This window comes from Macaca nemestrina, chromosome 5, assembly GCF_043159975.1.
Source record: "Macaca nemestrina isolate mMacNem1 chromosome 5, mMacNem.hap1, whole genome shotgun sequence".
Classification (NCBI taxonomy): domain Eukaryota; kingdom Metazoa; phylum Chordata; class Mammalia; order Primates; family Cercopithecidae; genus Macaca; species Macaca nemestrina.
Genome location: NC_092129.1, coordinates 138959547 through 138986346, shown reverse-complemented (window position 1 = coordinate 138986346; position 26800 = coordinate 138959547). Strand labels below are relative to the sequence as shown.

General features: G+C 49.7%; 1 protein-coding gene across 2 annotated transcripts; it reads left to right on the top strand.

Moving 5' to 3' along the window:
- The first annotated feature begins 1407 nt into the window (after positions 1–1407).
- LOC105489559 (radial spoke head component 9) lies at positions 1408–26600 on the top strand. Of its 2 annotated transcripts, none has more exons than XM_011754425.3 (5): positions 1408–1709; positions 6458–6623; positions 10582–10711; positions 11608–11754; positions 26383–26600. In XM_011754425.3, the coding sequence occupies exons 1-5, from the start codon at positions 1483–1485 to the stop codon at positions 26541–26543; spliced, it is 831 nt and encodes a 276-aa protein (XP_011752727.1). In that variant the 5' UTR covers positions 1408–1482; the 3' UTR covers positions 26544–26600. The 2 variants fall into 2 exon arrangements, with proteins under 2 accessions (XP_011752727.1, XP_011752728.1); XM_011754426.2 differs by having other exon boundaries at positions 1483–1709; positions 10627–10711.
- Positions 26601–26800: the final 200 nt, after the last annotated feature.

Sequence of the window (26800 nt, the reverse complement as noted above, 5' to 3'; positions counted from 1 at the left end):
TTGGCTCACTGCAATCTCTGCCTCCCCGGTTCAAGCGATTCTCCTGCCCCAGCTTCCCGAGTAACTGGGATTACAGCTGTGCGCCACCATGCCTGGCTAAGTTTTGTATTTTCAGTAGAGACGGGGTTTCACCATGTTGGTCAGGCTGATCTCATAACAATGCCCTTCCTTCATAAGCAATGCCTAAGGCTGGGCATGGTGGTTTATGCCTGTAATCCCAGTACTTTGGGAGGCTGAGGTGGGCGGATCACTTGAGCTCAGGAGTTCAACACCAGCCTGGCCAACATGGCAAAACGCCATCTCTACTAAAGATACAAAAAATATTGGGTGTGGTGGCACACACCTGTAGTCCCGGCTATCTGGGGGGCTGAGGTAGGAAGATCACTTGAACCCAGGAGGTTGAGGCTACAGTGAGCTGACATCACACATCACTACACTCCCACCTGGGTGGCAAAGTGAGACCCTGTCTCAATCCCCAAAAACCAACAATGCCCAGACAATCAAAAAAGTAATTATCTGGGTAATTTAGACATTTATTTATCAGCTGAGGCTCAGGTCATTCTGATTTCCTGAGTGCTCTTCAAAGGAATCCAGAAATGAAAATATCAAATTAGCAACATTAACAATAAAGTCCATCTCCTGTGGCAACAAGCTTGCTGAGGAACCTGTTTATGTTTGTCCCTGCCTGGGGATTCAAGAAGTGAATGTGGAGAAGTAGTCTAGCCCAGGGAGTGAAGCTCCAGCTGCAGTGAGGTTCTGGCCTTTCATCTCTTGCTACCATTTGGATCTAAAAACAACAGTTAGTGGTAGTTGGTAGTTGATGAGAAAGGTGGTAGTTGATGAGATTGCCCCATTGCCTAGATTTTCATTTGTCACTTAGAATATTTCTATGGAAAGGGTAGATGAAGAAGACAGCTGGTGAAGATGGAAGACAATGGATGGACCTCAATCTGTAAGACCTGGCTTGGGGTGGGGTGAGGGTGGAGGTAGTGGTGATGACAGAATCTTAATTAGAGCCAAGAGACATCTCAAATTATTTTCTTCACAGATCATTCTGAGGTCAAGAAGTGACATGACGGGTGAAATAGTACAGTTAGTGTCAGTGTTGGGGTTTTGTATTGTTTTCTTTCCAGACCCCAGGTGCATATACGGTGAAGACTGTCGACTATGTGAAAGGGCTCAGGGAGGGCCAAATATCTATGGAAAAAGGCTGGGTTAGGACCTCCAACCCCACACTGTAGCCTAACAGTAGGGGAAGCCATGCTGTGGCCGTGACAACTGAAGACATCCGTCCCAAACTCTGGAAAGGAAGAGGGAGGGGGCTGATGTTTGCCCAGGCCTCCGTGGGGAGGAGGGCTGGGCGGTAGGCGGTGGGGTGGGTGGAAACCAACGTACTGCTAGGCGGAAGGGCGGAGCTTCAGGTCTCCATGGAGGCAGCTTCTCCTAGCAACTCGACGGGCGTTGAGCAGAGACGCTGGCCTGATGGACGCCGACAGCCTCCTGCTATCTCTGGAGCTGGCATCCGGCAGTGGGCAGGGCCTCAGCCCGGACCGTCGGGCCTCGCTGCTCACGTCTCTTATGCTGGTTAAGCGCGACTACCGCTACGATCGGGTTCTCTTCTGGGGCCGCATCCTTGGCCTCGTCGCCGATTACTACATCGCGCAGGGCCTGAGTGAGGACCAGCTCGCACCGCGCAAGACGCTCTACAGGTGAGGAGGCCCCCGGGGCGGGGCCGCCGCCAGACCCCAGAGGGTGGCTACCTAGAGGCAGGGCGGGGTGGGCGGGTCGTAGCAATTGAAAGGGGCAGAGCCCATGGAGCCAAGGGAGATGTGGGCGGGATCTGAGATGAGTGGAATTGGGAAGGGCCTAGGGCCTGGTGGGGCGGGCCTGGGGACGGTCAAGTGGTGGTTGAGGGAAAAGGCAGGGTTGGGGAAGTCGCGGAATCTGAGGCTAGGGCGGAGCCTGAAGGGGCGGGGCAATGGACGGAGTAGGTCCCGGAGGGCGGCGCCCTGCGAGAGCGTGTTCTCTGCCTGAGGAGGCCAAGGGAAACTTAGATGCAGATGTGTTTATAAGGGAGGCAGGGCCAAGAACGCAGGTGAAGCAGTGGGAAGGTTTCTGGAAAATGCGGACCTGGAGAATAAACCAGGTTCCAACCAAGTGCTGGCTCAGTTTGGAGGAGGGTCAGACGCCCGAGGGAGTGGGTGGTGCTCTTTGATGGAGGTGTCTGCTCTGCAGCTGGAGGCGCTTTTGGAAGTAGAGAACGAATGCGGAATGGGGAGAGAGCTGGGGAAAATTCCCTGGTCACTACCATACTTCCTGGTCACTACCATACAGGACCATCCAGACTATTTATTTTTGTTTCGAGACAGAGTCTCGCTCTGTCACCCAGACTCGTTTGCAGTGTCGCCATCTTGGTTCACTGCCCCCTCCGCTTCCCGGGTTCAAGCGATTCTCCTGCCTCAGCCTCCCGAGTAGCTGGGATTACAGGCACGCGCCACTACACCCGGTTATTTATTTATTTATTCTTATTTTCGTAATTTTAGTAGAGACAGGGTTTCACTATGTTGGTTAGGCTGGTCTTGAACTCCTGGCCTCAAGTAATCCACCCACATTGGCCTCCCAAAGTGCTGGGATTACAGGCGTGAGCCACCACGCCCAGCCAGCCTCTTTTTGACTAAAGGGGAGCTTACTACCTTATAAAGCAGTCTATTCGGTCAGCCTGGGCAATATAGCAAGACCTCATCCATTAAAAAAAAAAAAAAAAAAAAGGGCGTGGTGGCTCACGCCTTTAATTCCAGCACTTTGGGAGGCCGAGGCGGGAGGATCACGAGGTCAGAAGACTGAGACCATCCTGGCTAATACAGTGAAACCCGTCTCTACTGAAAATACGAAAAATTAACCTGGTGTAGTAGCGGGCGCGTGTAGTCCCAGCTACTCGGGAGGCTGAGGCAGAATTGCTTGAACTCGCGAGGCGGAGGTTGCAGTGAGCCGTCATCATGCCACTGCACTCCAGCCTGGGTGACAGAGCGAGACTCTGTCTCAAAAAAAAAAAGAAAAGAAAACAATTTACAGGGCATGGTGGTGTGCACCTGTAGTCCCAGCTACTCAGTAAGCTGAGGTGGGAGGATTGAGCCCAAGAGTTCAAAGTTGCAGTTAGCTATGGATCACTATTGCGCTCCAGCCTGGGTGACAGAGAGAGGCCCTGTCTCTAAATAAATAAATAGGCCAGCACGGCTTATTTATTTAGGGAACAGTTAGACAAACTTGTTGGCTGGGGAAGGCTCAGAGTGTTTGGGAGAACAGTAGTATGATGTTGTGTAGAACTGGTTCTAGAGGCAAAAGGATATGGAACTTTGTTTATAGAACATGGGGAGCTACTGAGGGGCTTGCAAGAAGAGCCTGCTCAGATCAGAGTGGGCAGAATGGCCTGAACGTGTGGTGAGCACTGTGGTTAGGAGTCCATTGTAGTGTCCGTATGAATGAGGCCTGAAAGGAAGACGTAGCCCAGGGAATGCAGAGGAGGGGATGGGTTGGAAAGATTTAAGTACTAGAATTGTCAGGACATGTGAGGTTGAATAAGGATTGTTATAAAGAAGAGGTCAAGGCTGACCCCTCCTAGCTTAGGCAGCTGAGTAAATTAAGTACTAATACCACTCAGTAGGAGAGAATTCAGGGGCAGGACTAGGGAAGACATAGTGAATTTGGTGTGAGGTACCTGAGTTACAAGGTGTTAAGAAAGTATATTAAAGTACAGATGTGGAATACAGAAGAAAATGTTGAACTGAAGATAGAGATTTGGGATTCATTTCATTTTATTCTATGAGCATTTGCTAAGCACCTACTGTGTGCTGTCATGTGTGGGGCATTGATTTAGGCACCAGGAGCTCAGTGGTAAATGAAATCCTTGTCTTTATGGAGCTTACATTGTAGTGTGTGTTTAGGGGACAGGGAAGGAAAGATAGACAACAGCTAAACACACACATCTGTTACATATCAGATGATGTTAAAAGCTAAGGGGGATAGATAATACAGGATGGGCCAGGTGCAGTGGCTCGTGCCTGTAATCCCAGCACTTTGGGAGGCCGAGGCAGGCGGATTGCCTGAGGTCGGGAGTTTGAGATCAGCCTGACCAACATGGAGAAACCCTGTCTCCACTAAAAATACAAAATTAGTTGGGCGTGGTGTTGCAAGCCTGTAATCCCAGCTACTTGGGAGGTTGAGGCAGGAGAATCGCTTGAACCTGGGAGGCAGAGGTTGCAGTGAGCTGAGATTGCACCATTGCACTCCAGCCTGGGCAACAAGAGTGAAGCTCCGTCACACACACACACACACACACACACACACACACACACACACACACAAAGCGAATACAGGATGGGGTACTATTTTAAATAGTTTGGTCAGGGATAGCCTCTTTGATAAGGTCACATTTGACAAGATACCTGAAGTGACTGAGAGAGTGAACTACTTAAATATCCGCGGGAAGAGAATTCTAGGCAAGTGCAAATGCCCTTGTGCTTAGTGTGTTTGTGGAACCCAATGGAGACTAGTGTGGCTAGAGAAGAATGAGTGAGGGGAGTGTTGTAGGACACAAGATTCAGAGAGGTGAGGGGTAGGAAACAATCACGCAGGGCCTTGTGGGGCATTGTAAGACTTAGCTTAATGGGAAGCCACTGGAAGGTTCCACAGAGGAGTGACATGACGGCTTAGGTGTGAAGAGTTGGGTGGGGACTAGTCCAAAGGCGGAATAGATGTGGAGGCAGGAAGACTAGTTAGGAGTCTATGGTAATATCTAGACAGTAGGGAATGGTGGCTTGGGCCAGGGTGGGAGCTTTGGAAGTGGTTGGATTCTGGATACGGACTAGGTAGTAGCTGGGGCTCTGGAAGGCAGGTGGGTAAGACTGCAAAAAGAAAAGAAGGGTGAGAATAGGTCCCTGGAAATACTTAAGACCCTGGAGAAGGAGGAAGGAAGATGTCAGAGGAAATAGAACTGGATGGAGATGCATTTGTTGGCTGTTAGGTGTCATGGATGGCCTTCTCCCAAGCAGTTTCTTGAAGTGGTGGGGGCAGAAGTCATGGCATAGTGGGCTGAAGAGTGAAAAGGATGGGGAGGAAAGGCCCCCACAGGGCAATTGTTGTTCTGAGATTATTGTTGAGAGTTGGGAAAGAGGGAGGGAAGGACAGGAACAGCATTTTCTAGAAGGACATGGATTTGGGGGGCTGCTGTTTTAGTAGGCTGAGTAGTTTTTTTGTTTTGTTTTTGTTTTTGTTTTTTTGAGACAGAGTTTTGCTCTTGCTGCCCAGGCCAAATTGCAATGGCATGATCTCGGCTCACTGCAACCTCTGCCTCCTGGGTTTGAGCGATTCTCCTGCCTTGGCCTCCCGAATAGCTGGGATTACAGGCACCTGCCACCAGGCCTGGCTAATTTTTTTGTATTTTTAGTAGAGACAGGGTTTCACCATGTTGGCCAGGCTGGTCTTGAGTGATCTGCCCACTTCGGCCTCCCAAAGTACTGGGAGTACAAGCATGAGCCACCGTGCCTGGCCAGCTGAGCAGTTTTTATGTTGAGGGGGAACTGGTGGAGAGTGAAGGGCAGGAAGATGAGCAGAGGCCAGACTGGGGACCTAGGCCCAGGGTATATTTGAGAGGAGTGGGAAGGACCTCCTCTCCCAGCAGCAGGAAGTGAGAAAGAAGGGACTGGGTGGGCCTGGTGAGTGCTCCCAAAGGGCTCAAAGGAGAAGTCCTTGAGCATAGGCTAGGCATTTCTGAGAAATGGGATGAAATGGTTGTGCTGTCGACTCAGTAGGCAGGCTGAGCATGAATTTAGGGCCCACCAAAACATGGGTCCACACAACTGAGGAAAGTTCAGCTACCAGAAACTCATCTGGAATTTCATAGTCTAGATATCTAGGAAGAGGCTCATTTAATTTCAGCATACATGGAATGAATGAAATTGACTCTGCTTATCACATATGAGGGGTGTGCTCACCATTGGCACTTGGGGCTTCTTTTTTCTTTTTTTGAGACGGAGTCTCACTCTGTCACCCAGGCTGGGGAAATCTTGGTTCACTGCAACGTCTGCCTCCCTGGTTCAAGCGATTCTTCTGCCTCAGCCTCCTGAGTAGCTGGGACTACAGGCATGTGCCACCATGCCCCACTAATTTTTGTATTTTTAGAAGAGACGGGGTTTCACCATGTTGGCCAGGCTGGTCTTGAAGTCCTGACCTCAAGTGATCCGCTCACCTCAGCCTCCCAAAGTGCTGGGATTACAGGCATGAGTCACCGTGCCCAGTCAGCACTTGGGGCTTCTGATGGTCTCATGACAGCATTGGGAGGAAAGGTGGCCATTTCAACAGCTTTTCCTGGCCCTAACCCACTAGAGAGAAGGGAAGGTAATAGGAATAGTGGGTGAGCAGGGGAGTTTGAATCCAGGAGTGATGTGAATATTGTTGGCAGCCTGAACTGCACAGAGTGGAGCCTCTTGCCCCCTGCCACAGAGGAGATGGTGGCACAGTCGTCTGTGGTGAAGGGCCGCTTCATGGGGGACCCATCATACGAATATGAACACACTGAGCTGCAGAAGGTGAATGAAGGTGAAAAGGTCTTTGAAGAAGAAATAGTGGTGAGTGAAGCGGAGAGCAGGAGGAGGGCCTAAAGGAGAGCCTGGGCTCATCCAGAACCCAGCCCAATAGAAATTATGGCAATAGGCCAGGTGCGGTGGCTCAAGCCTGTAATCCCAGCACTTTGAGAGGCCGAGGCGGGCGGATCACGAGGTCAGAAAATTGGGACCATCCTGGCTAACACAGTGAAAACCCCATCTCTACTAAAAATACAAAAAATTATCTGGGCGAGGTGGCGGGCGCCTGTAGTCCCAGCTACTCAGGAGGCTGAGGCAGGAGAATGGCGTGAACCCAGGAGGCGGAGCTTGCAGTGAGCAGAGATCCCGCCACTGCTCTCCAGCCTGGGTGACAGAGTGAGACTCTGTCTCAAAAAAAAAAAAAAAAAAAAAAAAAGAGAAAAAAAATTATGGCAACAAGTACCATCATTATCTCCTCTTTTTTTTTTTTTTTTTTTTTTGAGACAGGAAACTCATTGTGTTACCCAGGCTGGTCTCAAACTCCTGGGCTCAAATAATCCTTTTGCCTCAGCCTCCCAAGTAGCTAGGAGTGCAAGCATGAGCCACCATCCCTGGCGACTAATGTTATTATTATCTTTGTGCCACGTTGGTTATTGAGTACCTGGGTGTGCTAGGCAACGTGCTACTGTGCCTATATCATCTCGTTTCATCCTGAAAACCCTATGGAGTTGGTACATTACTTTCCAGGTGGTAGAGAAGAGGACATTCTCCTACCAGTTTAGAGAGAGAGGTTAAGTGATGTGCCCAAGGCCACACAGCTACCTCCTAAGCATCTGGATAAAGGCTGTGGGTAGGCTCTGGGGTGGGGACTGGGAAGAAGGGGTGCTCTGTGCTGTACTCTGGGGTCAGGGAATGTGCACAGGTTCTTATATTTTAGTATCAGTTTTCATTTCACAAAATAATAAATTCGCATGTTCAAAATTCAAAGGTACAAAAAGGAATATAGTAAAGTTTCCTCCCATCTCTGTCCACTAGTCACACAGGTCCTCTATTTAGGGGACATTGACTATTTCTCCCTCCCTCCCTCCCTCCCTCCCTCCCTCCCTTCCTTCCTTCCTTCCTTCCTTCGTTTTTTGAGACGGAGTCTTGCTTTGTTGCTCAGGCTGGAGTGCATTGGCGCCATCTCAGCTCACTGCAACCTCCGCCTCCTGGGTTCAAGCAATTCTCCTGCTTCAGCCTCCCAAGTAGCTGGGATTACAGGTGCCTGACACCACACCCAGCTAATTTTTGTATTTTTAGTACAGACGGTGTTTTACCATGTTGGCCAGGCTGGGCTCGAACTCCCGACCTCAGGTGATCCAACCGCCTCAGGCTCCCAAAGTGTTGTGATTACAGGCATGAGCCACCGCACCTGGTCTGATGTTAACTATTTTGCATGTGCATATGTGTGTACATATGTGTATGTGTGTGTCTAAATTTTTCTGCTCCAAGTAGAGTCTGGATCAGAAGCTTCACCATGTCCTAAGAGTTAGAAATGTAGGATTTTGGGCCTCAGCATCAGGTATCTGCCTTTAAAAAAAAATCCCCTGGGCATTGGCTGGGCACTGTGGCTCACACCTGTAATCCCAGCACTTTGGGAGGCCAAGGCGGGCAGATCACGAGGTCAGGAGATCGAGACCATCCTGGCTAACACGGTGAAACCCCGTCTCTACTAAAAATACAAAAAATTAGCCGGGCGTGGTGGCGGGCGCCTGTAGTCCCAGCTACTCGGGAGGATGAGGCAGGAGAATGGCGTGAACCCGGGAGGCAGAGCTTGCAGTAAACCTAGATCGCACCACTGCACTCCAGCCTGGGTGACAAAGCGAGACTCCGTCTCAGAAAAAAAAAAAAAAAAAATCCCCTGGGCATTTGAATTCACATTAAATTTCCAGTTGCTGCTTCTGGAGACAGTTCATGCAAGTATAACCCTCAACAAACACCATACCTATACATATTCTCTTTTTACCTTAACAAAACTAAACAAAACAAAACATGGCAGTAAGTTATACACATGATTCTGAACCTTGCTTTTTTTCACCTAACAATATATTTTGGAGATCTTTCTATATCAGTGTCTTAAAGAGCCTTCCCATTCTTTTTTTTTTTTGAGATGGAGTCTCACTGTCACACCCAGGCTGGAGTGCAATGGCGCGATCTTGGCTCACCGCAGCCTCTGCCTCCCGGGTTCAAGTGATTCTCCTGCCTCAGTCTCCCAAGTAGCTGGGATTACAGGCACCTGGCACCTCACCTGGCTAATTTTGTATTTTTAGTAGAGATGGAGTTTCTACATGTTGATCAGGCTGGTCTCAAACTCCCGACCTCAGGTGATCTGCCCACCTCGGCCTCCCAAAGTGCTGGGATTACAGGTGTGAACCACCGCACCCAGCCATGAGCCTCAGTTTTATTATCATTTTTCTGTAAAATTGAGATAATTTTATTTGCTTTGCAGGCTTGTGTGGATTAAATAAGGTGACATATTTAAAGACTCTGGCCTCAGCACTTGTTAAAGCTTAGTTTCTACCTTTCTTTTGTAAACCATTCAGGTAGGCTGCCCATGGCAAATAGGTGGCTCCGTGACTCTCTGGGGGCCTCTGTTGACATGCATTCTCTGTCGAGCTCTTCCACAAAATCTCTATGAAATCCTTTTGTTCAGGGTTGCCCTAGATAGAAATTGTAACTAAATTTCATCTGTGTAAAAATGGTATGATATGGGGAAATGCTTGCAAAATAATGTTAAACTGAAGAGAAGGATATGAAACAATATAAACTGTGACTCTAATTTTGCTTTAAATATATGCATAGAGGGCTGGCCGCTGTGGCTCACCCTGTAATCCTAGCACTTTGAAGGCTGAGGCAGGCAGACTTCTTGAGCCCAGGAGTTGGAGATCAGCCTGGGCAACATGGAGAAACACTGTCCCTACCAAAAATACAAAAATTGACCAGGCATAGTGGCTCACACCTGTAATCCCAGCAGTCTGGGAGGCCAAGGTGGGTGGATCACCTGAGGTCAGGAGTTCAAGACCAGCCTGACCAACATGGTGAAACTCTGTCTCTACTAAAAATACAAAAATTAGCTGGGTGCAGTGGTGCACTCCTGTAGTCCCAGCTACTCAGGAGGCTGAGGCAGGAGAATCACTTGAACCCAGGAGGTAGAGATTGCAGTGAGCTGAGATCACTGCACTGCACTCCATCCTGGGTGACAGAGCAAGACTCGGTCTCAAAAATAAATAAATAAATAATAATAAAAAACAGAAATTCGCCAGGTGTGGTGACATGTGCTTGTACTCCCAGCTACTCGGGAGGCTGAGGTGGGAGGATCATCTGAGCCTGGGAAGTTGACGCTGCAGTGAGCCATGATTGCGCCACTGCACTCCAGCCTAGGTGACAGAGTGAGACCCTGTCTCAACACAAAAACAAAGACAAAACAACAACAATAACAACAAAACACAAAGAAAGTATACCAATATGTTATCAGTGATTATCTTTAGGAGGTAGGGTTATGAGTGGTTTTAATTCTCTTTGGTATGTCTTTCTGTATTGTCCAAATATTCTACAGTGAGCATGATTACTTTTATATTTTAAGAAGGCAAAATAAGCAACATTTAAATATGCTGATAGGATGGTATGCCTCTGGAAGAGTACACAAGAAACCTTCAATGATGGTTGTCCCCAGTGAGGGCAACTAGGGGCTCAGAGACAGGGGTGAGAGAAAGACTGATTTTTTTTTTTTTGTAGTTTTGAATATCATACCACCTGTATGTATTACGAATTAAAAAATAAATAAAAAGAGAGGAAGAAAATCTTGATAGGAAGGAAGGTGAGGGCTTGCCCAGAGTGATCTGCGTGGCTCTGGTGTCCACTACACTGTGGTGGTGCAGGTGAGATGGCCATGCAGAGGGACCTTGTGCCAGGGGTGGATGGGCACAGTGCCCTGGCAGGGGGGGCTCCTCTCCTGTCTCCTCAGGTCCAAATCAAGGAAGAGACCCGCTTGGTGTCTGTCATTGACCAGATTGACAAGGCTGTGGCCATCATCCCCCGAGGCGCCCTCTTCAAGACACCTTTTGGACCCACCCATGTCAATCGGACCTTTGAAGGTAAGTTCTCTGGGGCCCTTCTCAAGGGCTGGGGGGTGTCTTTTCCCAAGCACAATAAAACATATGTCTGGGAGTCCAGTGGGGGTACTTACACACTTTATCAGAGAAGAAGTAGCTGTGACCTTATCACCTGGAAGGGTGACCTGGCACCAGTGGTCAGTATGGGCTCCCCAGTCAGTGGTCCCTGACTCTCTTCAGCCTGAGGAGTGGGAGAGCATGTAGTCCCTTGGTCCCAGGGCTTTACATGGGTCTGGGCCTTTTCCTATCTCCTTCCTCCTTGGACTTCCTTCCTTCCTTCCTTCCTTCCTTCCTTCCTTCCTTCCTTCCTTCCTTCCTTCCTTCCTTCCTTCCTTCCTTCCTTTCTTCCTTCCTTTCCCTTCTTTTCCTCCCTCCCTCCCTCCCTCCCTCCTTTTCTTTCTTTCTTGATGGAGTTTCGCTCTTGTCATCCAGGCTGGAGTGCAGTGGCACGATCTTGGCTCACTGCAACCCCTGCCTCCTGGGTTCAAGGGATTCTCCTGCCTCAGCCTCCCGAGTAGCTGGGATTACAGACACCCACTACCATGCCCGGCTAATTTTTGTATTTTTAGTAGAGACAGGGTTTTGCCATGTTGGCCGGGCTGTTCTCAAACTCCCGACCTCAGGTGATCTGCCTGCCTTGGCTTCCCAAAGTGCTGCGATTACAGGCATGAGCCATCGCGCCTGGCTGGACTCTGCTTATGGCAGGATCTGGTCCGAGTTTGGACTGAGGGAACGCTAATCCATTTCCTTCCTTCAGTTCTCTGTCAGTGGTTGACACGGTCTTTTGTAAGCCCTACCATGTGGTCCCGGTGCAGAGAGAAAGGGGGCTGGGGGGTTTTGGGCTAACCATCCTTTTCCTGCCTGCCACCTCTTTCTAGGACTGTCCTTGTCTGAGGCCAAGAAGCTCAGCTCCTACTTCCATTTCAGGGAGCCTGTTGAGCTAAAGAATAAGACCTTGCTTGAGAAGGCTGACCTGGACCCCTCCCTGGATTTCATGGACTCCTTGGAGCATGACATTCCCAAAGGTAATAGTCCATTACCTCGAGGCCATGGAATTTGTCCTCAGGCCACAGCAGCAGGCCATGCCACCTGCCATTTTTCTCTGAGACTGGAACCAAGGGCCTAGTGGGAATTGGTGGTTCACCATGGGTTTTTGAGGGTGGGGCTTCCCCAGGGCCCAGTTTATAGTACACACTGATGAATGTTCTTGAATTACAAAAGGTAGGATTGTTTTCCATATGTTTTCACAGAGAGGAGGTATCTCAGTGTCTCTTGATTTTTGTAGCAATCTTGAATGGAGGCAGGTTGGGAATCTTTTCCCAAATATCCCTGAAAATATTAGCCATACTTACATCTCAACTGTTACTTTTGGGAGTCTGGGATTTGGGGACTGGATATAATGCTTGGCACATAGCTGGTGCTGCTGACCCCATTTCCTTCCCTTGAGCATCTCCCATAGAGAACAACATGTCCTCGGATGCTATAACCCAATTCAGGTGCCAGGCTCTAGGCCATTGGGGGCCAGGCCCAAGGCACAGACTCAGTGCCCCATTTCTTTCTCTTCCCTTGTTGGGTATTCCTGAGAATGAGAAGGATCTAATGATGATGACGGCAATGATAATGACAACAATAACAACTAACTCATGAAACATGACGCGCTTATCGTGTGCCAGGCACCGTACTCAGCTCTTGCCATGCCTTATCTCATTTTAATTTTCACAGCCAGCCTATTATTTTTATCCCCATTTTACAGATGAGGAAACAGGGGCTCAGAGAGTTAAACCCAAGGACACAGTAAGTGTTAAAGTGTTAGAACTCCACAGCTCTGGCATGAACTGGATTGTTAAGTAAACAACAGTTTAAATGACAATAGGAACTACAGGACAATAGTCACCCACACCTCTGGGGGAAACACTTCTGAAGAGCAGTGAACGACCCAGCTGGGTGGTATCTCAGGATGGGGATGGCGACGCAAGGTCTGTGGAATCAGACAGGCTGGGTTGGAATCCTGAATTGGCCCCTTACTAGCTGTGTGACTTCATGCAAATCCCTCCATTTCCCAGTACCTCAGTTTTCTCATTTCTATAAAGGGGAGAATTGATATTTTCTACCTCACTGAGTTTTTATGAGAATTAAATGGACTACTCCTATACCACCCTGAACATGCCTAATCTCTTCTGATCTTGGAAGCTAAGCAGGGTCCGGCCTGGTGAGCATTTGGATGCCAGAATTAAATGAGTAAATTCATGTACAAAATACTTATAACAGTGCCTAATGCACAGTGAGGACTCAAATGAAAATGAACACACCAGCTGAGCACGGTGGTCCCAGCACTTTGGGAGGCCAAGGTGGGCAGATCACTGGAGGTCAGGAGTTCGAGACCAGCCTGGCCAACATGGCAAAACCCCGTCTCTACTAAAAATAGAAAAATTAGCTGGGTGTGGTAGCGCGCACCTATATACCCAGCTACTTGGGAGGCTGAGGTAGGGAGAATTGCTTGAACCTGGGAGGCAGAGGTTGCAGTGAGCTGAGATTGTGCCACTGCACTCCAGCCTGGGCAACAGAGCAAAACTCTGTCTCAAAAAAAAAAAAAAAGAAAAATACCTCAGAGATATTGCAAGTTTGGTTCCTGACCACCACAATAAAGTGAATACTGCAGTAAAGTGAGTCACACATTTTTTGAAAAGTTGTGTTTATACTATACTATAGTTTGTTAAGTATGCAATAGCATTATGTCTAAAAATGTTAAAAACAATTAAAAATTCTTTATTTCATAACAATACTAATGATCACCTGACCCGTCAGTGAATTGTAGTCTTTTTGCTGGTGGAGGGTGTTGCCTTGATGTTGATGGTTGCTGACTGGTCAGGGTGGTGATTGCTGAAGTCTGGGGTGGCTATGGCAATTTTCTAAAACAAGACGACAACAAAGCTTGCCACATCAATGGACTCTTCCTTTCACAAAAGATTTATCTAGCATGCAGTACTGTTTGATAGCATTTTATCCACAGTAGAATTTCTTTCAGCATTGGAATTAATCCTTTCAAACCCTGCTACTACTTTATCAATTAAGTTTAGGTAATATTCTTTTTTTTTTTTTTGAGACGAAATCTCATTCTGTTGCCAGGCTGGAGTGCAGTGGCTCACTGCAACCTCCACCTCCTGGGTTCAAGCGATTCTCCTGCCTTAGCCTCCTGAGTAGCTGGGACTACAGGTGTGTGCCACCATGCCCAGCTAATTTTTTTTTTTTTTTTTTTTGAGACAGAGTCTCGCTTTGTTGCCTCGGCTGGAGTTCAGTGGCACGGTCTCAGCTCACTGCAAGCTCTGCCTCCCAGGTTTATGCCATTTTCCCGCCTCAGCCTCCTGAGTAGCTGGGACTACAGGCGCCTGCCACCATGCCTGGCTAATTTTTGTTTTTGTATTTTTAGTAGACGGGGTTTCACCGTGTTAGCCAGGATGGTCTCAATCTCCTGACCTTGTGATTTGCCCACCTCAACTTTCCAAAGTGCTGGGATTACAGGCGTGAGCCACCGTGCCCGGCCATGCCCAGCTAATTTTTGTATTTTTAGTAGAGATGGGGTTTCACCATGTTGGCCAGGATGGTCTCGATTTCTTGACCTTGTGATCTGCCTGCCTCGGCCTCCCAAAGTGCTGGGATTACAGGTGTAAACCACCGAACCTGGCTTAGGTAATATTCTTAATCCTTTGATGTTCTCATTTCAACAATGTTCACAGCATCTTCACTAGGAGTGGGTTCCAGCTTAAGAAACCACTTTCTTTGCTCATCTGTAAGAAGCAACCCCTCATCCATTCAAGTAACCCATCATCCATTCATGAGGTTGCAGCAATTCAGTCATATCTTCAGGCTCCACTTCTGAATTCTAGTTCTTTTTCTACTTCCACCATGTCTGCAGTTACTTCCTCCACTGAAGTCTTTTTTTTTTGTTTTGAGATGGAGTCTCACTCTTGTAACCCAGCCTGGAGTGCAATGATCTCAGCTCATTGCCACTTCCGCCTTCTGGGTTCAAGAGATTATCCTGCCTCAGTTTACTGAATAGCTGGGATTACAAGCACCAGCCACTAAGCCCGGCTAATTTTTGTTTTTTGAGATGGAGTCTCGCTTTGTTGCCCAGGCTGGAGGGAAGTGGCATGATCTTGGCTCATTGCAAGCTCCACCTCCCGGATTTACGTCATTCTCCTGCCTCAGCCTCCTGAGTAGCTGGGACTACAGGCGCCCGCCATCACGCCCGGCCAATTTTTTGTATTTTTTTTAGTAGAGGTGGGGTTTCACTGTGTTAGCCACTGCACTCCACTGCACTCCAGCCTGGGTGACAGAGCACTTGTGCCACTGCACTCCAGCCTGGGTGACAGAGCGAGACTCTGTCTCAAAAAAAAAAAAAAAAAAAAAAAGTCCTAGATGGCATATTCTTCCAATAGAAGGCTGTTTCATCTCCATTAAAAATCTATGACTTGATCTCCTGACCTTGTGATCTGCCCGCCTTGGCCTCCCAAAGTGCTGGGATTACAGGCGTGAGCCACCGTGCCTGGCCCATGATAGGCTAATTTTTGTATTTCTACTTTTTACTTTTATTTTTATTTTTATTATTATTATTTTTTGAAATGGAGTCTCACTCTGTCACCCAGGCTGGAGTGCAATGGTGCCATCTCAGCTCACTGCAACTTCTGCCTCCCAGGTTCAAGCAATTCTCCTGCCTCAGCCTCCTTAATAGCTGGAATTACAGGTGCCTGCCACCGTGCCTGGCTAATTTTTAAAATATTTTCAGTAGAGACAGGGTTTCACCAAGTTGTCCAGGCTGCTCTTGAACTCATGACCTCAGGTGATCTGCCCACCTTGGCCTCCCAAAGTGTTGGATTACAGGCGTGAGCCACCGCGCCCAGCCTGGCCTGTTTTTTTTTTTTTTTTTTTTGAGACAGAGTCTTGCTCTTTTGCCCAGGCTGGAATGCGGTGGTGTGATCTCAGCTCACTGCAACCCCTGCCACCTGGGTTCAAGTGATTTTCCTGCCTCAGCCTCCTAAACAGCTAGATTACAGTCATGCACCACAATGCCTGGCTATTTTTTGTATCTTCAGTAGAGATGAGTTCACCATGTTGGCCAGGCTGGTCTTGAACTCCTGACCTCAAGTGATCCACCCACCTCAGCCTTCCAAAATGTGGGGCTTACTGGTGTGAGGCACTGTGCTTGGCCCTCCACTGAAGTCTTGAACTTGTTAATATCATCCATGAGGGTTGGAATCAACTTCTCCCAAACTCCTGTTAATGTTGACATTTTGACCTCCTCCCATGAGTCATACATATTCTTATTTATTTATTTTTTGAGACAGAGTCTCACTGTGTCGCCCAGGCTGGAGTACAGTGGCATGATCTCAGCTCACTGCAACTTCCACCTCCTGGGTTCAAGTGATTTTTCTGCCTCAGTCTCCTGAGTAGCTGGGACTACAGGCGCCCATCACCACGCTCAGCTAATTTTTTGTATTTTTAGTAGAGACGGGGTTTTACTGTGTTAACCAGGATGGTTTCGATCTTCTGACCTCGTGATCCGCCAGTTTCAGCCTCCCAAAGTGCGGGGATTACAGGTGTGAACCACTGCACCTGGCCTAGTCATGAATATTCTTAATGTCATCTAAAGTGATGAATCTTTTCCAAAATGTTTTAAATTTACTTTGCCCAGATCCATCAGAGGAATCATTATCTATGGCAGTTATAGCTTTATGAAATGTCTTTTTAAAATAAGACTTGAAAGGTGAAGTCACTCCTGGATCCATGGATGCAGGATGGATGTCGTGTTAGCAGGCAGGAAAACGACTTTAATCTCGTTGTACATCTCCATCAGAGCTCTTGGGTGACCAGGTGCATTGTCAATGAGCAGTAGTAATTTGAAAGGCATCCTTTTTTCTGAGCAGTAGGTCTCAAAAGTGGACTTAAAGTATTCAGTAAACCAGGCTGTGAACAGACATGCTATCATCCAGGGTTTGTTGGTCCATCTATAGAGCACAGGCAGAGCAGATTTAGCATAATTCTTAAGGGCCCTAGGATTTTCAAAATGGTAAATGAGCATTGGCTTCAACTTAAAGTCACCAGCTGTATGAGCCACTAAAAAGAGTCAGCCTGTTCTCTGAAGCTTTAAAGCCAGGTATTCACTTCTCTTTAGCTATGAAAGTCCTAGATGTTAGGCCGGGTAGGTGGTTCACGCCTGTCATCTCAACACTTTGGGAGGCCAAGGTGGGCGGATCACCTGAGGTCAGGAGTTCGAGAGCAGCCTGGCCAACATGGTGAAACCCCATCTCTACTAAAAATACAAAAATTAGCCAGGCATGGTGGCCTGCACCTGTAATCCCAGCTATTCGGGAGGCTGAGGCAGGAGAATTGTTTGCACCCGGGAGGCAGAGGTTGTAGTGAGCCAAGATTGTGCCACTGTACTCCTGGGTGACAGAGCGAGACTCTGTCTCAAAAAAAAAAAAAAAAAAAAAAAAAAAAAAGGTCCTAGATGGCATATTCTTCCAATAGAAGGCTGTTTCATCTCCATTAAAAATCTATGTTTATTGTAGCCAGCTTAATCAGTGATCTTAGCTAAGTTTTCTGGTTAACTTGCTGCAGCTTCTACATTAGCACTTGCCACTCCACTTTGTACTTTTATGTGATAGGGACAGCTTCTTGCCTTAAATCTCATGAACTAACATTGATTGATTGATCGATTGATTGATTGAGACAGAGTCTCACTCTGTTGCACAAGCTGGAGTGCAACAGCGTGATCATGCTTCACTGTAGCCTCGACTTCCCAGGCTCAAGTGATCTTCCCACCTCAGCCTCCTGAGTAGTTGGGACTACAGGTGTGTGCCACTATGCCTGACTTATTTCTTGTAGAGACAGGGTCTCCCTATGTTGCCCAGACTGGCCCCAACCCCTTGGCTCAAGCCATCCTCCTGCCTCAGTCTCCCAAAGTGCTAGGATTACAGGCATGAGCAACCATGCCCAGTCAATGAACTAACCTTTGTTAGCTTCCAACATTTCTTCTGTAGCTTCCTCACCTCTCAGCCTTTATAGAATTGAAGAGAGTTAGGGCCTTGCTCCGGATTAGGCTTTGGCTTAAGAGAAGGTTGTGGCTGGTTTGATTTCCTATCTAGACCACTCAAACTTTCTACATATCAGCAAGAAGGCTGTTTCACTTTCTTATCATTTTTATGTTCACTGGAGTTGCACTTTTAATTCCCTTCAAGGACTTTTATTTGTATTCACAGCTTAGCTGTTTGGTATAAGAGGCCTATCTTTCAGCCTATCTCAATTTTTTTTTATTTTTGGTTTTAGAGATAGGGTCTTGCTTCATCACCCAGGCTGGAGTGCAGTGGCGTGATCATAACTCACTGTAAGCTCGAACTCCTGGGCTCAAGTGATCCTCCTGCTTCAACCTCTTGAGGAGTGCAACAGCACACACAATAGGTGTGTGCACCATACCTGGCAATTTTTTTTTTTTTTTTTGTAGAAATGGAGTCTTGCTGTGTTGCCCAGGCTGGTCTCGAACTCCTGCACTCAAACAGTACTCCTGTCTCAGCCTCCTAAAGTGCTGGGATTACAGGCATGAGCCACCATGCCTGGCTCTATCTCAGCTTTTGATGTGCCTTCCTTACTAAACTTAGTAATTTCTAGCTTTTGATTTAAAGTGAGAGGCGTGGGATTCTTCCTTTCACCTAACACTTAGAGTCTACTGTAGAGTTATTTTATTTTTTATTTTTTTTGAGACAGAGTCTCACTCTGTTGCCCAGGCTGGAGTGCAATGGCACAATCTCAGCTCACTGCATCCTCCACCTCCCGTGTTCAAGTGATTCTTCTGCCTCAGCCTCCTGAGTAGCTGGGATTACAGGCATGTGCCACCATGCCTGGCTAATTTTTGTATTTTTAGTAGAGACAGGGTTTCACCATGTTGGCCAGGCTGGTCTCGAACTCCTGACCTCAGGTGATCCACCTCCCTCAGCCTCCCAGAGTGCTGGGATTACAGGCATGAACCAACGCATCCAGCCTCTGTAGAGTTATTAATTGGCCTAATTTAACGATTGTTGTGTCTCAGGGAATAGGGCGGCCTGAGAGGGAGAGGGCTGGGAGAAGTCAGAAGACACATATTTATCAATTAGGTTTGCCATCTTAAATGGATGTAGTTCGTGGTGCCCCAAAACAATACAATAGTAACATCAAAGATCACTGATCACAGAACACTGTAACAAATATAATAATAAAAAAAAGGGCTGAATGCGGTGGCTCATGCCTGTAATTCCAGCACTTTGGGAGACCGAGGCAGCAGATCACTAGAGGCCAAAAGTTCGAGACCAGTCTGGCCAACATAGTGAAACCCCATTTATACTAAAAATATAAAAATTAGCCAGGTGTAGTGTGCACACCTGTAGTCCCAGCTACTCAGGAGGCTGAGACATGAGAATCACTTGAACCTGGGAGGCAGAGGTTGCAGTGAGCCGAGATCACGCCACTGCATTCCAGCCTTGGTGACAGTGAGACTCTGTCTCAGACAAAAAAAAAAAAAAAAAAAAAAATTGAAAAGTTGTGAAAACTACCAAAATGTTACACAGATACAAAGTGAGCACATGCTGTTGGAAAAATGGCACTGATATACTGCTTTACCTGGCTACAGACCTTCAGTTTATAAAAACTGCAGTGTTTGTGGCCGGGCGCGGTGGCTCAAGCCTGTAATCCCAGCACTTTGGGAGGCCGAGACGGGCGGATCACAAGGTCAGGAGATCGAGACCATCCTGGCTAACCCGGTGAAACCCCGTCTCTACTAAAAAATACAAAAAAAAAACTAGCCGGGCGAGGTGGCGGGCGCCTGTAGTCCCAGCTACTCGGGGGGCTGAGGCAGGAGAATGGCGTGAACCCGGGAGGCGGAGCTTGCAGTGAGCTGAGATCCGGCCACTGCACTCCAGCCTGGGCGGCAGAGCGAGACTCTGTCTCAAAAACAAAAACAAAAACAAAAACAAAAAACTGCAGTGTTTGTGAAGACCCATATATCAAAGTGAGCCTGTGATGATGATGATGATGATGATTATTATTATTATTTTGAAACGGAGTTTATTTGAGACGGAGTTTCTCGCCCAGGCTGGAGCACAGTGGCACGATCTCGGCTCACTGCAACATCTGCCTCCCAGGTTCAAGCGATTCTAGTGTCTCAGCCTCCTGAGTAGCTGGGACTACAGGCGTGAGCCACCGCACCCGGACTTATTAATTTTTTTAGTGGTAGCAAGTCCTTAGAGATGAGTTGGGGCAGGCCTAGGACAGCCTAGAAGACCAAGGCCGTAGAAGCTGCTGGTGGCTTGTGAGCAGGTCTGTGACAATAAGGCAGTGGTGCACAGGTGGCTCTAGACAGGGCAGGGCAAGCCAGGGATCATGAGGCCATCTCAGGGCTACTGCAGTGCCCCAGGGGCCAGGCAATGGTTCTGAGTGGGTAGGAGCTGCCATCAAGGAGTGGCAATTTGGGCTTCCATCATACAGGAACATCTGAGTCAAGCTACTCTGGGCAGGGCCAGTGCTGTAGTGACAGATAGGAGGGTCTCCTGGACAAGTAGGGGGATATGAAGAAGCTCTATAGGGGTTGGGGCATTTCTTGCCCATCAGACACACTTCTCAGACACCCGTCATCTCCTCTGTCTCTGCTCCCAGACTTGCCAGGAGCCTGAGGGGGCTGTACGTCCCTCGTTGACAAAGGGAGCCTGGAACAGAGTGGTGATGGAAACTCAGAGCCAGGGGCTGAGGGGTGGGCCTACAGAAGTCCTCTTCATTCCCCTAATCAGAGGATAGCAGCCCTGTCCCCTGATTCAGGGTGTGTCTGGGAAGCCCTTTGCAGCTTTCTTACCTGCAGCTGGATGCTCCAGAATCAGAAGATGAGGCTCTCCTTTGTGCTGGGTGAGAGGGGCTGGTGTAGTAGCGCTGCCTTGCCCATGGAGCCTCGTCCACTGTGCGTTGAGAGGGGTGAAGAGGGTGATAGAGCTTCTGCAGCCAAGACCAAAGTCAGCTAGATGGGGTGGGGCCCAGCAAAGTCTTCCTAAGGGAACACCATCAGCCCTATCTGCCCTCTGCTGTCTCAGGTAAGGTGGACCCTGGAGGCAGCTGTCTTGCCTTGCAACAGGAGAAGTAAAATGTGAGACTTTGGAGTCTTCCTAAAGGTTGCAGGGATTGGGGCTGGGCAAGGTGGCCCATGCCTGTAATTCCAGTGCTTTGGGAGGTCAAGGTGACAGAATCGCTTGAGCTCAGGAGTTTCATGTTACTTGTGATTGGTCACCATTGCACTCCAGCCTGGTGAGCCACTCTGATGTGTCCAGTTGGCAAGTGAATTCATCAGGCCTATGGGAGGTATGGGATCTGGGCCTGGCAGGTGGGTGAGTTGCAGTTACCCAAGGCCCTAGGCATCCTGCCCTGATGTCATAATCTCAGGGCTGCAGGATCAGCTGCTGGCTCCACTTCCCAGTCCACCCCACCATGTTGCTTTATGAGCTGGAAACTTGGAAGCTGAGGACTCCTGGCATTTCCTGTGCACATGGGTCTCAGGGGAGGGATGCTCCTGGCCTTACCTTGGGAAACCTCCCCATAACCTTCAGGTCCCGCCTCCCAGAGCCACTACTACCAGAAGGCCTCCAGGAAGTTAGGCGCAGTTTTTCTTTTTCTTTTTTTAATTTGACATGGTCTTGCTCTTTTGCCCTGACTGGAATGCAGTGGCCAGTGGGACAATCTTGGCTCACTGCAATCTCCACCTCCCAGGCTCAAGTGATCCTCCTACCTCAGCCTCCCGAGTAGCTGGGACTACAAGTGTGGACCACTATGCCTGGCTAGTTTTTGTATTTTTTGTAGAGTTGAGGTTTCACCATGTTGCCCAGGCTGGTCTTGAACAACTCAGCTCAAGAGATCCACCCACCTCAGCCTCCCAAAGTGCTGGGATTACAGGTGTAAGCCTGTAAAAACCATGTCCAGCCTAGGCCCACCTTTTTCTCATGATGGTTTGACGAGGGTCATGGCAATGGAGTGGAAGTGTGGATGGTCACAGGAGAACAGACAGCTGATTTTCCTCCCTAGTCCCCTTCCTTATCAGCTAGGAAAAGAGCAGTCTGAGCTGCTTGGAGGCTCCCCTGCCAGGCAGGCAGCAGCTGGGCTGGGCTGCTAATTGGGGCCAAAACCCCAAGGAGGAGTTCCCTGGGACACCAGAACTGGCTGGAGGGATGGGATTTGGCAACTGTTTTCTGGCCAGTTAGGATAACTGTTTCCTTTCAGGGTCTGAGGCAGTTGTTCAGGGTGACTTCATGTGGCTTCTGAGCAGGTGTGGTTTAGGTTGGCCCTGTTCCTGGGACCCCTGCTCTGTGTCCATGAGGTAGGCCAATGACTCGACATCTTGTCCCTTGGCCAAAGTGACAAGAGACACCTTGGCCGAAGAGAGGAGCGGGAGAGCTGTTGTCCTCATGAGTTGTCATGCCGTGTCCAGGGTCTGCAAAGTTCCATGGGAGTGGGTAGCCGGTTCTGGGGTGGCATGACCGTCCTCCTGCTGGATCCAGGGTAATGACTAAGAGTTCTCTGACCTTGGGCTGCAGCCAGGTGGCACAGATGCAGCTGTGAGTCAGGAGGCTATATATATATATATATATTTGAGACAGAGTCTCGCTGCCACCTCGGCTCACTACAACCTCTGCCTCCTGGGTTCAAGCAGTTCTCCTGCCTCAGCCTCCCAAGTAGCTGGGATTACAGGTGCATGCCACCATGCCTAATTTTTGTATTTTTAGCAGAGATGAGGTTTCACCATGTTGGCCAGGCTGCTCTCGAACTCCTGATCTCAGGTGATCTGCCCACTTCAGCCTCCCCAAGTGCTGGGATTACAGGCGTGAGCCACCATGCCAGTCAGGAGCCTAGATTCCTAGGCAGTATCTTGCCATTCAGTGCTCCCTGAACATCCACTATATCAGCAAATAGCCACGGAGCAGCTACAACAGGCACCTGTGATGCCCTTGGAATAAGAAAGACACCTTCCTTGCCTCAGAGGTTTGGGAAGATCAAATGAAACAGAGGATAGGAAAGGGAAATGTAAACTAGAAGGTGCCTTGCAAGAATCGGTATCCTGGGAGGTAAAAGAGGAGGGCTGGAGGGCACTGCTCCTCTCCTTGCTCCACTCTGGGCTGGTGCAGAGGCCTCAGAATTTCCAGGTGCAGACAGACTGGGGCTCCTTCCCAAGCAATTTCTCAGCAGCAATGCTCAGTTCAGGCAGCAGAGGGCAGCAATGGACCTGCCACCCTGGAAAGCAGCCTTTGAAAGCTGCTGCTGGTGGTTGTAGAGGACCGGGAAGGGGGCGAGGGAGGCAAGCATAGGGGGCCGAGGGTGGCGGAGCACATGGTGCCCAGGGTCAGCCTTCCTTTTGGGATGTGTGCAGATGGCTCTTCCTGCCCCAGTTCCTTGGAAGCCTGGCTGACAAGTGTTCAGCCTTCTGGGCCACGCAGCCTGATTGCTACTCATCGATTTGATAGGGGTCTGGCAACCAGGGGTTTCTCCTTCCTCCTCTGTCCTCAGGCGTCTAGGTGGTATATGATTCTTATGGCCCTTGCAGGGGGTGGGGGTGCTTCTCCCACTGGGAACCCATGGCCATTGATTTTTTTGTGTGACGAAAATTTTGTTGGTGCTCATCTGAGAGGATTTAAGCCATCTGTTGCCCCTGGACAGCCCTGGTCCCCAGCCTGGCCTACTCTCTGTCGATCTTAATCCCAGAGCTGCCTTTCTTCCAGGATGGCAGGAGAATGTAATTAAAGTATGCCCCAGCATGAGGTTTCCATACTAGCAAGGTGGGTGAGACCCTGAGGGCCCAGGAAACCCAGGAGGCCCCCCTCCTGACTTACCAACCTGTACCCATCACATCCTCAAAACACAGCTTCTGGAGAAGAGTGGCTGCTAGGGGGCAGGAGGGACTGGGGAGAAAAGGGAGAGCGGGGGCTGTGAACCTGCAGCACCAAGTCTGCAGGGGGCTTTTCCCTGAGTCCTGGAGGCGGCGACAGCAGCTGGCTGGGCTCAGCCTGTTCAGCAGTTGCAGTAAGAAAGTGGGTGAAGGTGACAGCAAGTGCTTGGCTCTTCAGGTAGATGCTACGTGACTCCTGGCACGTTGAGTCTGTGTTTCCCGGGCGACCAGCTGAGCCAGGGACTAGGAGAGGACAGGAGTGTGACAGGAATGCGAGGGAGGGAGGCAGTGCTGTTTCTGACTGGCCCCACATGCCGCTACCGTATTCCACCAGCACCCTCCCGCCTGCGCAGCATTGCCCCCTGCCAGGCGGGGGCACTGTATTTCCCTAGCTGCCCTGCCAGTTTCTCCTTGCTCTCTGGGTAGGAGTCCCTGCTGATAGGCCTAGGCCACTCTGTCCAAGAACACTGCCCCCCGCCCCCCACATTATATACTGGTGGCAAGAGGTGGCCAAAGCCTAGGCAGGCAGGCAGGCTGGTGTGAGGGCAGGGCAGGACCAAGCCCTTGCCCAGGCATGCTAAGGTGCTGGCAGCAATGAACTGAGAAGGGTCTAGGTTAGAGGACTCCAGGATCCCATTTTCTCCAGGGCAGCACCTGGCCCAGGCAGGCTGCAAGCTGCCCTCCCTCGGTAGGCAGATACAGATGAGGCAGTCTGGTCTTTCTTAGTTCAAGGGGCTGAGGGACTGTGTCCTATGGAGTCTGAACCCTGATGATACTCCAGGCTGGTGGGGTGATCAAGGGAGGGAATGGGATCTTCCTGGGTCTGTGCTTCTTGTCCAAGGCTGAAGCAGTGGAGTAGGAACACTTTGTCCTGTTGGACCCCCCACCCTCATCAACCCTAAGCAATCTCTTTTCTGGAGATGCATGACCAGGAAAGTACCAGGCTAGGGACTATCAAACTCTGAGGGCAGGTCTGAGAGGCAGAGGACCCCAAGCACCCAGAGAAAACTTTTAAGAGTCAGAGGAAATACTCCTTCTCGGGGCAGTGTTCCAGCCGGAGCCCGGCTAACACAGGGACACTCTACTTTCTTCTTGATGTTGTCCAGCAGGTACTGTGTGGAGCTGACAAGTCCACACTGTGAATCTGACTTCAACCTTTGCATGAGTGATGGCACTTGGTGCTGGCCACTGCACAGTGCTAAAGTAAGCTTTGTGACTGGCTTCTCCCTGAGCAGGACCAGGGACAGCCAAACTATATACTCCCAGAAAACTCTGGTTTTGACCTGGGCAGGCGGCTGTACCCTGAGTAGGGGTGAGCTGCCATGAGGGTCAGGGGTTCCTGGCAATCAGGTTTCTTGGATGCAGGGTGGCCCCCAGTGGGTGGGGACTGAGTTGTGAGGCTGCAGGGTGTGGAGTGACTAGGGTGGACCATGGTTGGAGGTGGCCTGTGGGAAGCTGGGGCAGCAGGAGCCAAGCAGCCGGGCTGAGCTGGCAGCTGATGAAGGCCGAAGAGCAGCTCTCAGTGCATGGCTGGCTGGTCCAACACCAAAACTTTCAAAGCATTTGCCTTTCTGGCAGGGCCTGGAGCAGGGCTGTGGCTGGGCCGGGAGAGGCCTCAGTGCGCAGGGGAATAGAAGCCCCAGATCTGCATCCAGAGGCGATTTTCCCAGGCTCCTTCCTCCCACACTGTGGCTCCCTCCCTGGGTTCTGGAGCTGAATCAGGCCCTTCCAGCCAAGTCCTCATGGCTGCACGACTCAGCCCTGAGCTGGGCTGCTCCTGTGTGGGGAGGCAAAAACCAGGGCAGAACCTAGGACAAAGGCTCACTAGGGGCAGCCCAAGTCCCCTCCCACCAAGGATGGCTCCCAGTCTACCAGCTGTCAGAAAGGGCCACTGAGCTAGGAGGCCTGAACTGCCCAAACTTCTATTTGAGCCTTCCTTTCCTGGTCTGGTCTAATCCAACTCAGGAGAGGCTTCAGGAAATGGGGAAGACAGAGCAAAACGGCAAGTAGGGGCAAACCACACTAGAACTGGTGACTGTACTGGGTAGTGTGGGAGGAGTCGGTGTCTCTCCCTTGGCCCAGCCCAACTCCCCTCTGCCTGTGGATTCAGCCTCCTCCCCAACTCAACCTTTAGCTAGACCTGCTGACAGGAACAAAACAGACTGGTTTGAGTTTCACCTCTTTTCATTTCCTTTGCCCTCCCCCTGAAAGTTGTTTTAATGAGCAGTGAGATGGCTAAAAGGGCTGGGTGTGGTGGCTCACATCTGTAATCCCAGCACTTTGGGAGGCCAAGGTGGGAGGATCGCCTGAGCCCAGGAGTTTGAGACCAGCCTGGGCAATACAGTGAGGCCCCATCTCTACAAAAAACCAAAAAAGTTAGCTGGGTATGGTGGTGCGTGCCCATGGTCCCAGCTGCTCTGGAGGCTAAGGTGGGAGGATTGCTTGAGCCCAGGAGTCAAGGCTGAGGTTGAGTTGTGGTTGCACCACCGCACTCCAGCCTGGGCGACAGAGTGAGACCATGTCTCTTAAAACGAAAATAATAATGGCTAAAAGGCAATCAGGGAGTAAAGCACCTGGAGAATTAAATGGTCTTTCTCCAGTGGAACCTTAGCACCTGGGCTTGGCTGCCCAAGGAGCCAGGGGCCACAGCACGAAGGGCAGAGCTCCGGCTCCAGCAGCACCCAGGCCTCACCTCCTGCCTGTCTCCTCTCAGGGTCCTGGAGTATCCAGATGGAGAGGGGCAATGCCCTGGTGGTGCTGCGCAGCCTGCTCTGGCCAGGCCTCACCTTCTACCATGCTCCCCGCACCAAGCACTATGGCTACATCTACGTGGGCACTGGTGAGAAGAACATGGACTTGCCTTTCATGCTATAGAGTGGAAGCCAGCCTGGATTTTTAACAACAGTCTAAACATGATTTTCTTAAGCTTCAGTGAACTTGGCCCGCCTGTTCTGTCTTACCTTCTTATCTCCACCTCCATCTGGTTCCAGGTTCTAAAAGGCCCACTGAGCCAGGGAGCTCATCTCTACACCAAGTGGCAGAGGGTTGGAATGTGCTAATGAAAGAGATACTAGACAATGATGGGTGAAATGGCTGTGGGAAGTGACCACCAGGGCCCCTTTGAGGAAGGC